At 51.2% G+C, this 14,877-nt stretch overlaps 1 protein-coding gene across 1 annotated transcript; it reads left to right on the forward strand.

The window, feature by feature from the left end:
- Positions 1–241: 241 nt before the first annotated feature.
- On the forward strand, positions 242–10,034 carry KLHDC8A (kelch domain containing 8A). Its single transcript, XM_009238776.4, has 5 exons — positions 242–621; positions 4,131–4,295; positions 4,530–4,745; positions 5,344–5,445; positions 6,355–10,034. Exons 1-5 carry the CDS (start codon positions 246–248, stop codon positions 6,546–6,548), a joined length of 1,053 nt encoding a protein of 350 aa, XP_009237051.3. The 5' UTR covers positions 242–245; the 3' UTR covers positions 6,549–10,034.
- Positions 10,035–14,877: the final 4,843 nt, after the last annotated feature.

Genomic DNA, 14,877 nt, shown 5'->3' on the forward strand with positions numbered 1-14,877 from the left:
CCCGCCGGAGGGCTCATGGTCCCGGCTGCCCTTGATTCGCCGCGTTCCCCCCGCAGGGCCAGGCGTGGACGCCGCCGGACCGCTGAGACTCGGGGCACGGTGAAGCACTGGCCGGCGTCTGGCTGGGGCCGGCGCTCGGGAGCCAGATGGAGGTGGCGATAGGGGCCGTGGGAGCCGGCGCCGAGTAGCCGGTGGACCCCCGCGCTCGCACCTCTCCCGGCGCCCGGGCGCTCCCCGAGGCTGCCATGGAGGTGCCTAACGTCAAGGACTTCCAGTGGAAGCGCCTGGCGCCACTGCCCAGCCGCCGGGTCTACTGCTCCCTGCTGGAGACCGGGGGCCAGGTCTATGCCATCGGGGGATGTGACGACAACGGCGTCCCCATGGACTGCTTCGAGGTCTACTCCCCCGAGGCCGACCAGTGGACCGCCTTGCCCCGGCTGCCCACAGCCCGGGCAGGGGTGGCCGTCACCGCCCTGGGGAAGCGGATCATGGTGATTGGGGGCGTGGGCACCAATCAGCTGCCCCTGAAGGTCGTGGAGATGTACAACATCGATGAGGGCAAGTGGAAGAAGAGGAGCATGCTGCGTGAGGCCGCCATGGGCATTTCTGTCACGGCCAAAGGCAAGTGGGGCCAGGGCTGAGGGCGGCCAGAGAGAAGGAAGTGGGGGGCCAGGAGGGAAACAGATGGAAACCAACACGCATTTGCTGTGGGCTGTGGAGTTTAGTGCCATATTTCTGTAGACCCCATGCGTTCAGCAGAATGCCTGCACCTCCCGCCGCCACATCCCAGCCCCTGAAACCTGCCTTGCAGGTGCCACCACCCCCAGACACCTATTTGGGGTCCTGACAATGCTCACTCCATCCTTGTAGCGTCACCAGGCCCCACTGAGAGGGCTTTGGGACCTGATTCCAGGGGCCTCTTCCACCTTCAACCTCCCCCTCTGCCTCCCAATCTCAGAGACGCTCAGTGGAGACCAGAATGTTCCTGAGGGTTCACATCTTGCCCGTTTCACTAAGTCCTCAGGGCATGCATGTCCTCACTACATGGTTTTGTGATTCTCATTTTCCTTTCTCAAAACCCCTCATCTCATTCTTTTCACGCCTAGTACAGCCCAGAACCTAGAGCTCCAAAAGCTCTTTTGCTGAAACACAAAGGGTTTTGTGGGAGATGGTTCAATGGGAATTAGGAGACACCAAATTCAGACACACCTGAGCAGTACAGGCTTGCAGTGGGGTGCAACCTTCCCTCTGTCTCCTCTTCCTCCCTCCGTCTCCTCTTCCTCCCTCCCTCTTCTACTAAACCATACTAGCTGCATGTCAAGTCTGCTATAGATTGGGAACCAGTATTTCTTGAGCACCTGCTCTGTCCCCGGCACAGTGCCAGGCTCCAGGAAGGAAGGAAAGAGGTGGAAGATCTGTTCCCTGCCTTCAGGAGCCTGGATCTGACCAATGAAGGTAACTAGAGAGAAACTCTAGTGCAGAATCCCCCAGGGCAGCATGGCCAGTGGGGCTTCTGTGACCTCCCAGTAAGAAGGATGGAAGGCCTGGAGGCTCACGGAGAGCAAGGGAGGGAAAGAGTACATCTTCATCGCAGGCCTCAATAAATGGTCTTGAAAGATTAAGAACTAACATTCATTGAATCCTTACCATCGGTGCTTTGTATACATTAACCGCTTTGATTCTCACAACCTATCCAATGAGGTAAGTGCTAGTATTACTCTGATTTTAGAGAGAAGCAGTGTAAGGCCCAAAGAGTTAGTTAAACCACTGGCCCAAGGTGACACAGATAGTGATGATTGAGTCTGTGCTCTTACTATGGCACTGAATGGGTTCAGCAGTTAGTTTAATAAGCGTTTACATGCCTGTGTGCCAGGCATTGTGCCAGATGCTGGAGCTATAGATTTAACAAATTCTCAAGGGCCTACAATCTATTGAAAGAAACAAAGATTGGCCAGGTGCGGTGGCTCACGCCTGTAATCCCAGCATTTTGGGAGGCCGAGGCAGGCGCATCACGACATCAGGAGATTGAGACCATTCTGGCTAACACGGTGAAACCCCATCTCTACTAAAAATACAAAAAATTAGCTGGGCATGGTGGCAGGTGCCTGTAGTCCCAGCTACTCGGGAGGCTGAGGCAGGAGAATGGTGTGAACCTGGGAGGCGGAGCTTGCAGTGAGCCGAGATCGCGCCACTGCACTCCAGCCTGGGCGACAGAGGGAGACTCCGTCTCAAAAAAAAAAAAAAAAAAAAAAAAAAAAAAAGAAACAAACAAACAAAGATTATTCAGTAACAGGTGGCAATTAGGGTGATGGAATAGGGTAACAGAAGTGCCATCACTCAGGAGGCACTGAGCCGGTGCTGTCGACCCAGCCTTGTGGTTCAGGGACACCCAGATGGGTCTGAAAGGATGAGTAAGAATTGGGCACAAAAACAGTAGTGAGGAGTGGATGGGAGGATTCCCAGGAGGAGTCGTCTCAAGTAACACAGGATGGGAGGGGTGGAGCTTGTGCAAGGTGAATTCCTCATTAGCAGGCACCATCTTCCAGCCTCAGGCTAGGGTTGGCATTTTTTTTTCCAATAAGATTGGAAAGTAGGAGGAAATAGTACTCATCCCTGCAATCACCTAAAGTATAAAGGCCTCCTGGAGCCAGAAGCATTGAGGACTGGCTGCTGGCAGACAGAATCCCGGGCAGGGGTGGCTCCCTGAGAAAGAGAGGCCCGGGAGGTCCTGTGGTGAGACCCAGGGAAACACAGATGCCTTACCCATCCTCTCTGGTATAGTGAAGTCCTTTGAAAGGCCACCTACAGTCAAGAGTAGTAGAGAATGAGAGGAGACTCACTTCTCAAAGTATCCCAGCTCACTTCCTGGGCAGGGTTTCTTAAAGGGACCAGTACTCTCTCCAAAGCTTCACCCTCATTCACCCCTAGCCCTATCTCATTTAGCTGAAGTGACTCCTGGATCCCACAAGTTTCCCAATTTGTGAAGGAAAATGGCATTCCCCCATGGGGCTGGCAGACACAGAGAGAACCAGCAGCAGTCCGGTGTCCCATAGGCCAGTGACAGCATGACTCATCTTATTTCTAAAGGCCCCTGCCATATCTAAAAATTCCAGTTTGTGAATGCCTGGGGAACAGGCATCAGAAGAATATCTCTACTCGTTGAAGCCAGGCGTGGTGGCTCATGCCTGTAATCTCAACACTTTGGGAGGCCAAGGCGGGCGGATCACCTGAGGTCAGGAGTTCGAGACCTGGCCAACATGGTGAAACCCCGTCTCTACTAAAAATACCAGGTGTGGTGGCAGGCATCTGTAATCCCAGCTACTCTGGAGGCTGAGGCAGAAGAATCGCTTGAACCTGAGAGGCAGAGGTTGCAGTGAGCTGAGATCACACCATTACACTCCAGCCTGGGTGACAAAACGAGACTCTGTCTCAAAAAAAAAAAGAATACCTCTCCTCTTTGGCTTCCCCTCTGGCTGCCCAGAGAGGAGGACAGTGAAGGAGATAAGACCTGCAAAGGGTTTTCCAGGCCTAAACTTCACGCAGTGTTTCAGGCTTAGCCAAAGGGCTGGACACTAAGGAAGACTAGGGCGTGTAGTCGTACCATGGCTTCAAAAGACCCAGGCAGCTGGGCACAGTCGCTCACACCTGCAATCCCAGCACTTTGGAAGGTCGAGGCAAGAGGATTGCTTGAGCCCCGGAGTTCAAGACCAGCCTGGGCAACATGGCAAAACCCTGTCTCTACAAAAAATACAAAAATTAGCCGGGTGTGGTGGCATGGACCTGTAGTCCCAGCTACTTGGGAGGCTGAGATGGGAAGATCTCTTGAGCCCAGGAGGTCAAGGTTGCAGTGAATCGTGATTATGCCACACTCCAGCCTGGATGACAGAATGAGACTGTATCTGAAAAAAAAAATAATAATAATAATAAAAATAAAGAAACAGACTCTCAGGCTCAGCTATAGCAGGGGCTTCTTTGAATGGTGCTATCAACCACACTGATACATATATGACTCACTCTGGCTGAGCAGTGGTTGAAAGCTTGGCCTGGCCATGGGAGGCAATGGATGCTGGTGGGCCTGTCTTGCTGTACCTGTGAACTAAGCCAGGGGCATGTATGGCCTTTCTTCTTAGATTACCGAGTATATGCGGCAGGCGGGATGGGCCTGGACCTACGTCCACACAACCACCTCCAACACTATGACATGCTCAAGGACATGTGGGTGTCCCTAGCACCCATGCCCACCCCGAGATATGCTGCCACCTCCTTCCTCCGAGGCTCCAAGATCTACGTGCTGGGTAAGGACAGATTACCGTTCTATACCTACCCTCCTTCCTTCCCTTGGCTCAGTTCCCATGGGAAGCAGTGCCTGTGTGCTGAGCATCTCCTCGGCACTGGGGATAATCACACTGCCCAGCCCATCGGGAGCTTCCTGTATGAATGAGTAACTGTCAAAAGGGGAAACCCTTTTCGCTGTCCCTGTCCTCAGGGACAACCCTTCTGCCCAACCTCTATCCTGCTCTGGTCCCCAGGGGGACGACAGTCCAAGTACGCGGTCAACGCTTTTGAGGTCTTTGACATCGAGACTCGCTCCTGGACCAAGTTTCCCAACATTCCCTATAAGCGGGCCTTCTCCAGCTTTGTGACCCTGGACAACCACTTGTACAGCCTGGGAGGCCTGCGGCAAGGTCGCCTCTACCGGCAGCCCAAGTTCCTGCGGACGATGGACGTATTCGACATGGAACAGGGTGAGCTGGTCACCTTCCCCAGGAAGCTCTGGCTGCCCACTGCCCTTCTGGCTGGCTCCCCATCCCTTACCCCTATTCCAGCCATCTTCCAGGGCCGTTTACCCAGCTGGGAAAGCTTCTCAGAAGTCTCAGCACCCCTCTCCACTCAGGGCTACTCTTGGAATCAAATTCCTTCATTGGTATAGGTCCCCTTTTTGCTTGGTTGGTTTTTATCAAAGCCCCTTTTCTACCTATATTGTCTTTTCTTACAATATTCACACAGGACCAGGTCAGAGAGGGATTTTTCTTAACTTTTTACTGATGGAGAAACAGAAGGATCCTGACTCCTCTCTCACTGCCTCTATTAGCCTCCCAACCAGAAGTCAAGGTGATTCATTGTAGGGGATGATGATGCCTTACAGAGCAGCAAGCATGGGAGAGGGGGAAGCCACAGAGAATTTGAAACAGCAGGAGGAACTGTGTACTCCCCAAGCGTAAAGGATAAATAGAGTGAAGACACTGCCCAGGGTGAAAGCTATTTGGGCCACAATCTGTATTTGGTGGGAGTGGTCTGTATCTTACTCTCTCTATATAACCCACCATTATCCATGGTCTATAGGGGGATGGCTGAAGATGGAACGATCATTCTTCCTCAAGAAGCGGCGGGCAGATTTTGTGGCCGGCTCTCTGAGTGGACGGGTCATAGTGGCTGGGGGACTTGGTAAGGATGGCGCTTTCAGGCTGGAATTTATTGTGGTTCTGGTGCTTGGTGGATCCTTGGCACTTTGCATATGCAGGAAAGGGTGCTGTCTCCCTGCTGACTACCTGCCTACCACTTTACTCCAAAAAATTCAAAGCACTCCCTTTCTTCCAGCCTAGATATTACCTATCCACTGTGGGCACCAGGTGTGGCCTTTCTGTCCTCCTACACCGGGGAAACTGACGCAGAGAGAATAAGAGACACCCATAGCCGTGCAGCACAGGCTTGCTGAGCACAGATCCCTAAATGGGCATGACTGGAGACAAACTGTGGAGGGAATTAGCCTTGGTCCTCCTCTGACCAATCTCTTCTCCTTGGATACCCAGCCCAATCATGGAACAGGAAAGCAATCTGATCAAATAAGTTCAACAGATGAATCTTGGGTTTGATGTATTAACTCTGCCAGAGATTACTGGTATTTTGAAGGAGGGACTCTAAAGCGAGAAGTCCCCCATCATCAAGGAAGAGAGGTCCAGGCAGCAGGGCTTCCAGGTACCCCAAGTCTACTTAGTGTGGACAAACTCCCACTTTACTCATGCATGAAGGAACCGTGTCAGCTGGACCATGTCGGTAGCTTTTTTAGGAAAGGGCAGCAGTGAGGCAGTAGTGTGCTAGAAAGCTCTGGTAAAAAGCAATGGGTAGGGAAAGAAAGCTTACTCTTAAAGAGACAGAAAGGAAGAAGGTAGGAGGGACAAAGTGGCTACTTGACAAAAGCCACTGGCTTAGTAAAGGGAGTAATCCTGCAGCCAAGGAAGTTGACCTTGCTTGGCTTCTGCTTGTAGGTGCCCAACGGAGGGAGGTGGGGTGACTGTGGGGCATGGATTGGTGGTTGGACTCCTTTGTAAGGTCTGATTCCCTTGACACTTTCAGGGAATCAACCCACTGTCCTGGAGACGGCGGAAGCATTCCACCCAGGGAAGAACAAATGGGAGATCCTCCCTGCCATGCCCACACCCCGCTGTGCCTGCTCCAGCATAGTCGTCAAGAACTGCCTCCTCGCCGTGGGAGGTGTCAACCAGGGTCTGAGTGACGCAGTGGAGGCCCTGTGTGTCTCTGACTCCTAGCTGTCTCTGGGCTCAGTACCTTTGCCCTGGACCGTATCACTTCACTCTTAACATGAGGAATGATCTTGTCCAAGCAGTCGGGGCTACTTCTGAGAATGTCAGCTCCTGTTAGCAGCCAGTGGAGCCTGGCCTTGGGGCTCTAAGTTGACCTCTCTATAGCTCCAAATCCTACCAATCTCAGAAAAGTGTAAGAGGCACAGATGACTCCACCAGCTGCAGAGCTGACTCTGAAGAGAGTCTCCACTTACTGCACAGACACAGAAAGGCACAGGAATATTTCCTACCTCTCCCTCCTGTGAGTCCCACCTCCCCCCACCCACATCTCCAGGAGGCAGGTAGAGCAATTCTGACCGAGAGGATAAACTGCTGTTGCTGTCTTTCCTCAGCTCTGAACTAGTTTTAAGGTTGCTTAGGATGAAAAATGGAGAATGATTGGGGGTTCCAAACCCCTTTCTTCTCCCTTGGCTTATATCTCTTCACCATTTGGTGGTCAACTGTGGGCCTACCCTGGACCTCATCTACTCAGCGAGAATTGGACATGAAGCTAGAGGCAGCTGCCTTGGAAGGGAAGTCAGGCTCACTTGGACAGCCCAGGCCATGGCAGGAAGAATCCCTTCCTCTTGGGGTCCTTGGTGGGCATGTGATAATGGGGAAGGAGCAGTCTCCCAGCCCTGGGTCTGCTCCCCACATCTCTCCTAATTCCACTTCACCTTTTGCCACCCCCTCCCCACCAGAGGCCTAGCCCTTTTGTCAGCGAAGGCCCCCAGAGTGTTTCTGTGTGAAACCCTCTCATTTACACTGTGGCATCAAAATCCACAAAAGATGGATTAATTGCACTCTGGTTAATAGCAGCAGCACAATGATTAAAATCTATATTCCTGTCTTCTCTAGCACCCTGGTGTGGGGGTGGGGCAGAAGGGTGTTTTGAGGGGCAGGGAGGACCCCATAAAACAAGCCCTCCGTCATTCTCAGGCTAGGTAGGGCCCCCAGTGACCACCTGTTCTTGGCTGTCCCCTCTGAAGAGCTCTGCCTTCTCACAGCCACCACCAGTTGCCCCACTCCCAGGAAAACAGCACATATTCTTCTTCTCCTGCCTTGAGACTGCATGTTAGTCTTCCATTCAGAACTCATCAGCAGCTTAGTCCTTCTTATGTCTAGTCTCAGTTCATTCAGCCAAAGCTCATTTTTGTCCTATCCAAAGTAGAAAGTGTTCTTTTAGAAAACTTGAAGAATGTGCCTCCTCTTAGCATCTGTTTCTGACTCCCAGTTATTTTTAAAATAAATGATGAATAAAATGCCTGTCCTGAAGGGTTCTGGAGGAGTCAGGTATCACTCATCAGGTGATAGTGTAATTCTTTCTCCAGGAGGCAGGAACGGAGGAGGATCACCTATCTGGATCTGAGGGGTCCGGGGAGCCTCCTGGAGGGAGGGAGTGTGACATCTTCAGCTGGATCTTCAAGGACAAGTGGAACCTGGGTTTTTACAGGATACGGATTTTTTTCCCCTCCCTTTCTCTGGGTACTTGGACTTTTTCCTTACTTGGGTCCAAGAAGGGCACTGCCACCTGCTGGCCCAGCATTTCCCTTCCCCCTCCCCGGGTTGGGAGGCCTCCTGTAGCCGCTGCTGCCCCCTAGTGAGGAAACTGCAGAGAGGCCTCCCCTGCTGCTTCTGGATCCCTGTATTTGAGTTCAGCCCCTGAAGTAACAGATAGAAACAGGAGCTGGAGGAGCTGCAGATACTATAAGGGATGTTGGAACTATGCGTTAGGGGATGCTCTTCCAAAGGCATCCTGTCTTCTCAATCCCCTACCCAAGAAAGGTGTTTAGCAACAGGAGTGCCTCCACCCCTTGCAAGAGAAACCCAAGCCTTATGGGAGGGGGCATTTCCAAGCACACAAAGTGGTCCCATATGCACGGATAGGGCTGAGCTTTTTTTTTTTGAGACAAGGTCTTGCTCTGTTGCCCAGGCTGGAGTGCAGTGGTGCGATCAGGGTTCACTGCACTCTCCGCCTGGGCTCAAGCAATCCTCCCACCCCAGCCTCCCAAGTAACTGGCCCTAGACTCAAGCGATCATCCTGCCTCGGACTCTCAAAGTGCTAGATTACAAGCCTCGGCCACCATTCCCAGACAATGAGGCATTTTTGAATGGTCAGACGGAACCTTGGGAGTACAGAGAGCTCTAAAAGATTGAATTAGCCGCTGGAACCTGTGAGGGCAACTCAGGGCTGGAGCTGGTATCTGCTGAGGACTGACCCCTTGGAAGTCCATTCTGGAAAGACTTTAGGGGTGCCTCACTGAGGAATGAGGGAAATACTGAATGTCTGTTAAGCCACGTGGTCCTGTACCTCATGGTGCTGCAGAGGCAGCACAGGATCTGGGGTAAGATGGCCTGGCCCAGGCCTCGCTCCCCCACCCCCATAGGCTTTCCCGTCCACTTTCCACTGTGGGAAGGCTCCTTACCTTTCCTGTCTTCATTTCCCAACCTACACAACAGCAATCATAATGCTTTCTCACAGGTGGTAAGGTACTTCCTTCAACCCTCAGATCAACTCCATGAAGTAGGTAGTATCCTCCCATTTTGCAGATGAGAAAACTGGGGCTCCAGGGTCACAAGCTCATAAGTGACTGAACCAGGTCTGATTCCAAAACTTGTGACCACAGCACTGCATTGCCTCATGTGAAACAGCACCAGGAAAGGAAAGAAAATCAACTGCGCTATACTATGTAGGAAGTTCAAAATGTCTCAAAATCTAGACGGATTGAGACTGTTTCCTAAGGAATGAGTGTGAGTATTCGCAAGGAATGGGTGAGAAGGGCTTCCTAATGTGAAATGGGCATAGATTATTCCTAAATGTATACTCCCAGGAAAGTTCCCTTCTAACTTTTTCATTCCATTATTTAACATTTAACACCTATTCTGTGCCTGGCATGGTGCTAGATTCCTGCCCTATAGAAGTTACATCTTGGGAGGAAGACAGGGGACCATGGCTGCCGTTACTGTTTGATCAGTGTCAGCCTTTGCTAGTGCAACTCAGAGGCACCCCATTCAGGGTGGTTGCAGAGAGCTGAGATGAATTGAAGAGTTCAGTGCAGGTTTCCAGGAAATAAATCTCAAACTTCACTTTGAAAGAAGAGGGAATCCAGGTGCGGGGGCTCACACCTGTAATCCCAGCACTTTGGGAGGCCGAGGCGGGCGGATCACCTGAGGTCAGGAGTTCGAGACCGACCTGACCAACATGGAGAAATCCTGTCTCTACTAAAAATACAAAATTAGCCAGGCATGGTGGTGCATGCCTGTAATCTCAGCTACTCGGGAGGCTGAGGCAGGAGAATCACTTAAACCCGGGAGGTGAAGATTGCAGTGAGCTGAGATCACACCATTGCACTACAGCCTGGGCAACAAGAGAGAAACTCTGTCTCCAAAAAAAAAAAAGAAAAGAAAGAAAGAAAGAGAGAAAGGAAAGAAAGAAAGAAAGAAAGAAAGAAAAAAAGAAAGAAAGAGAAAGGAAAGAAAGAAAGAAAAAAGAAAGAAGAGGGAGACCAGCCAGACAGAGGAGGATGATCACGGGCTTTGCAGCAAGAAAGATGGGTTCAAATCATGATTGTCATGTACTAATTGATCTTGGGTACATTACTTAACCTCTCTGAGTCCCAGTTTTCTTATTTGTAAAATGTGCAAAATAAGGCCTCACTTATGAGGCTAAGAGCTACCTGCTATATGTAAAGTGATGTATGTGTGTTCAGTGAGTAGCTGCATTATTATTTCATTGTTGTTGAAGGAGAGGTAGAGGTGTTCCCAAGCCCACTGAGGGAAAGGGTTTGGCTTATTTGGGGGAAAACATGGAGTGGAGAATGTAGGGGGAGGATGTGGGAAGATGGGCCTCAAAATGCAGGCAGGCAGACCAAGGAAGGCCTTACTATATGCCTTGTTAAAGAGTCTGGAGTTTATGCATGTGGGAAGTTAGGATAAATTAAGGGTTTTAAGGGTAAGAGCAGTATGATCAGAATTGTACCTCTGTAGGGATGTAGACTTGTACATCCCTAGCATGGGATATTCTGAGTTCTTTTTCTAAGGAATAGAAAGTAAGTGAAATCACTAAGACATCATCTAAGATCAGAAGGAACAGCCGAGCATGGTGGCTCACACCTGTAATCCCAGCACTTTGGAAGGCTGAGGCAGGTGGATCACCTGAGGTCAGGAGTTTGAGACCAGCCTGGCCAACCTCGTCTGGTGAAACCTTGTCTCTACTAAAAATACAAAATAATTAGCCGGGCATGGTAGCAGGTGCCTGTAGTCCCAGCTACTCGGGAGGCTGAGGCAGGAGAATCGCTTGAACCTGGGAAGCAGAGTTTGCAGTGAGCTGAGATTGTGCCCCTACACTCCAGCCTGGGTGACAAGAGTGAAACTCCATCTCAAAAAAAAAAAAAAAAATCAGAAGGAACCCCAGCTGGGGTTGGAGTCCTGGGATAATGCGCAGACCAAGTTTTTTAGGCCTTCTCTGATGGAAGGCCCATCTACTGGGCAATCAGAGAGGGCCAGGAGACTCCAGAACTGCAGGAGAGTGGACCAGTCCACGCCCTCCATCACTTCTCTTTCCCCAGGATTGTTTTCTACTAACCTCTTGCATTTGCACTGGACTTTATGAGCTGCAAAGCTCCTGCATGGGAGGTAGGGTACAGTTAGCCTTTTCCAATCCTCATTTTACAGAAGAAACTGAGAACTGGGAATCCTGTGACTAACCTAGGTGGCACAGCTAATAAGTGATAGGAATGAAAATCTAACCCAGCTCAGTGTTCAGCGTCCCTCCCCCGTCACCTGCTGCTGTCTCTAAGCTCTATGGTAAGGGGAATAGCAAGGGAGGTCAGTGTATCCATCCATGCCACCATGTGACCTACAGAACATGCCCAAAGCTTTGAGCCAAAGGCCTCCAGCTCGAGAGAGAACACAAGTTGTAGTCTGAGTGAGATCAAACGTGAATGAGGGCAGGAGCTTCATGTCAGGATAAAACACCTGCAGAAGTACAACACAAGGCAGGACCCAGGCAAGAGCTGACGAGGAGGGCACACAGAAGGACCCAGGCAAGCTGGGCGGATCAAAATGACCATATGTATTAGTTCCCTAGGCCTGCTCTAACAAAAATACCACAAGTAGATGACTTAAAACAGAAACAGATTGTGTCACAATTCTGGCAGCTAGAAGTCTGAAGCCAAGGTGTGAGAAGGGCTGTGCTTTCTTGGAAGGCTCTTGGGTTGGGGGCGGGGAGGGCAGAATTCTTCCACGCTTCCTCCTAGCTCCTGGTATTTGCTGGTAATCTTTGGTGTTGCTTGGCTTATGGCGGCATAACTCCAATCTCTGCCTCCATCTTCACGTGACCTTATAAGGACACCAGTCATTGGATTAAGGCCTGTCTTAATCCAGTATGACCTCATTTGAACTCGACTATGTCTGCAAAGACCCTGTTTCCAAATAAAGTCACATTCACAAGTACCAGGGGTTAAAACTTCAACATATCTTTTTGGGGGTGTAATTCAACTCAAAACTCAATGTAATGGATGGATGAGCAAGACGGGAAGAGCAAGAACCCCCCAGGGACTGAGCGCCTCTGGGAAGGCTCCCTACAGGAGCCCACTGTTATAAGTGGGCCTGCAGGGAAGGGAGACTTGAGGTGCCAAGCACACTGAGTAAAGGGGCCTTTCAGGGAGTGGTGTGAAAAGACTTCAGAAGGCACGTTGGAGTCTGTGCAAACCTTGAGTTGGGGGGTTAATGCCTCAAGAGGAAGGGTTTGGGGCAGGTCAGCCTAAGTGTGATGGAGCTGTTCTGGCTGTTCCTCTCAGACCTCACCCCTCTCTACCCACAGGGCAAGTGGTGACAGAGGAGGGAGAGACAATCCCTGGGGGAAGAGGAAGGGCCAGTTAGCTGCAAAATGTCTTTAGAGTTTGCGTGCTCCCCCATGGTATGATCCTTTTTATTTTAATGGTTTAGTTATGGGCTGTTTCCCAAATATTCCAGTTCATTTTGAGCTCCCCAGGCGGGTACTTGGCTCAAAGAACCCCCAGAGGCCCTGTCTACAGATCCGATCATATCCTTGTGGAGCGTAAGCAGCCTCCCTCTTAGGATCTTCATGAAGTCCCACCCTTCCCACCTCCCCTTCTTACCTCTGCCCAGTGCTCCCTGAAGGCATCCAGCTGCTCCTCGACTCCCTGTCCTGAACAGCCTGTCCACTCCACAAAGCAGAGCACCAAGAACCCACCATCGCAGCACAGAGGGCAAAGTGAACTTCTTTCCAAGAGTGAGCTCTTTGCAGATCCTGTGCAGCTGCTATTTCATACCAGATGAGCTTCCCGCAACTCCAGCCAGCACACCCTGGACCTGCCCGTCCCAACACACACACACACACACACACACACACACACACTCCACACTCCCCCTTCTTTCTCACTCTCATGCTTGCACATAACACTCATGCTCACACACACGCTCTCACACATCCCACAAATACACTCACACATGCTTATACCACAAACTGCCCACTCTTACACACTCACCTTATGGAAACACTCACATATTTACGTTCACAGGATGATTCATGCTCACACGCACACCTCACATTCATGCTTTACACTCTCCTTTACTCTTACCCCTCAAATCCACATGTCTTACACACTTATCCTCATTTGTACTCCTCAAATAACACACCTTACACTCTTACACGTTCACATACACACCCATATGCGCTTCTACACATATGTTCATGCACATATTTTTGCTCTTACACTCACACACTCACATTCCGAGACTCACATTCTGGGCAGGCATCCAGGCTCGGAGTCCTTTAATTTGGGAGTCAGTGGCTGCAACGTTACCCAGGCCTCACCCCTCCCTCCGGAACCCCAAGCTGCAGTTTGCCATCATGGCTAGGGGAATCTTTTGCACCCTTCTAAAGGTGGTGAGGTGTTTTACAGGTGAAGAAATGGAGACTCAAGAAGTCCTGTGACTTCCACAAGAGCTCCTGAGCTCCACAAAGCAGGGAACCCGGTCTTCCTCACTTACCCTCACATGCTTAGCACCTCCTGTGCCTAGCACAGAACCAGCACTTGATAAACCTGTGTTGAGTAAATGACTGGATGGCTCCCTGAGGGGAAGAACTGGGAAAGATCCTAGTGAGGGGAAGTCCCAGTTCCTAATTTATCCAGACTGGACTCTCCTGGCTCTTGAGACAGTTTGTTTTTTTCATGCATAATCCCTCAGCCACTGCCCCCCCTCCAAAAAGGAAACAGATGACTAGGAGGGTCCATGGAATGAGAGCTGGAGGCCAGAGACTCATCTGAACACTTGGTGCCTGAAGTGACGTTTCAGAGTTGATGGGTTTCCAGGTGGTTGGGGAGAAATCTATCCTCCTCCCTTCAGCGTGCCTGCAGCATGGACAATGGGACAGGAAGGAGCTCCAGGCTGCCAGCTGCTGGCCTTCTGCTCTGCTTGGCTTCTCACTGGGCTGTCGGGGCTCCTCCCCTGCTCAACCTTGGAAGGGAGCACATGGCTGTGCCAGCAGGGCTGGGAACCTCCATGGCCCCATGCACCATCTCACGGTGGCCCACCCTGCCCTCCTTACCTGAAGGATGACACAGGACCTCGAGGCACTCTGCCTGCCATTCAACAGAAAATGGGCCTTGGTCCTAATCACAGCCTAGCAATTCATAGTCTCAACACCAAACATTTGTAAGGGAATAGTAATTTACAAATCCCTTTCCCAGGCTCCCCTGTTCCATCTGTAGAACAGGGACTGGAGCTTCCCTTCCAAATTCATCTTACTCCACCCCAGACCTTCGCTCCCAGTGCCTCGGGGCAGCCAGCTCAACCCTGGGTGGCAGGTGACCTCATTATCTTCACTCCTCTCTCCCTCACACAGCCACTAGCTTAGTCCAGACCGTCACCGTCCCTTGAGAGGACAGTTTCAGTAGCCTCCCAACTCCACTTCCCCTATCTTCAGGCTCCCCCTCAAACACCCACCACACGGCTGCTAGTCTCCCTCTGTTCTTCTTGTCTACAGATCCGACCATATCCTTGTGGAGCGTAAGCAGCCTCCCTCTAAGGATCTTCATGAAGTCCCACCCTTCCCACCTCCCCTTCTTACCTCTGCCCAGTGCTCCCTGAATGCGTCCAGCTGCTCCTCGACTCCCTGTCCTGAGCAGCCTGTCCCCTCTGCCCGGAATGCCCCCTCAATGGTGTACCTGGCGAATCCACTGTCTCCTCACCCCACCTCATCCCCATGCACACAAAACTTTTAAGGTACTTATCAGGACTGTCATGATATTATTAACTCTTGTAGGCC

Source organism: Pongo abelii, chromosome 1, assembly GCF_028885655.2.
Source record: "Pongo abelii isolate AG06213 chromosome 1, NHGRI_mPonAbe1-v2.0_pri, whole genome shotgun sequence".
NCBI classification, from domain to species: domain Eukaryota; kingdom Metazoa; phylum Chordata; class Mammalia; order Primates; family Hominidae; genus Pongo; species Pongo abelii.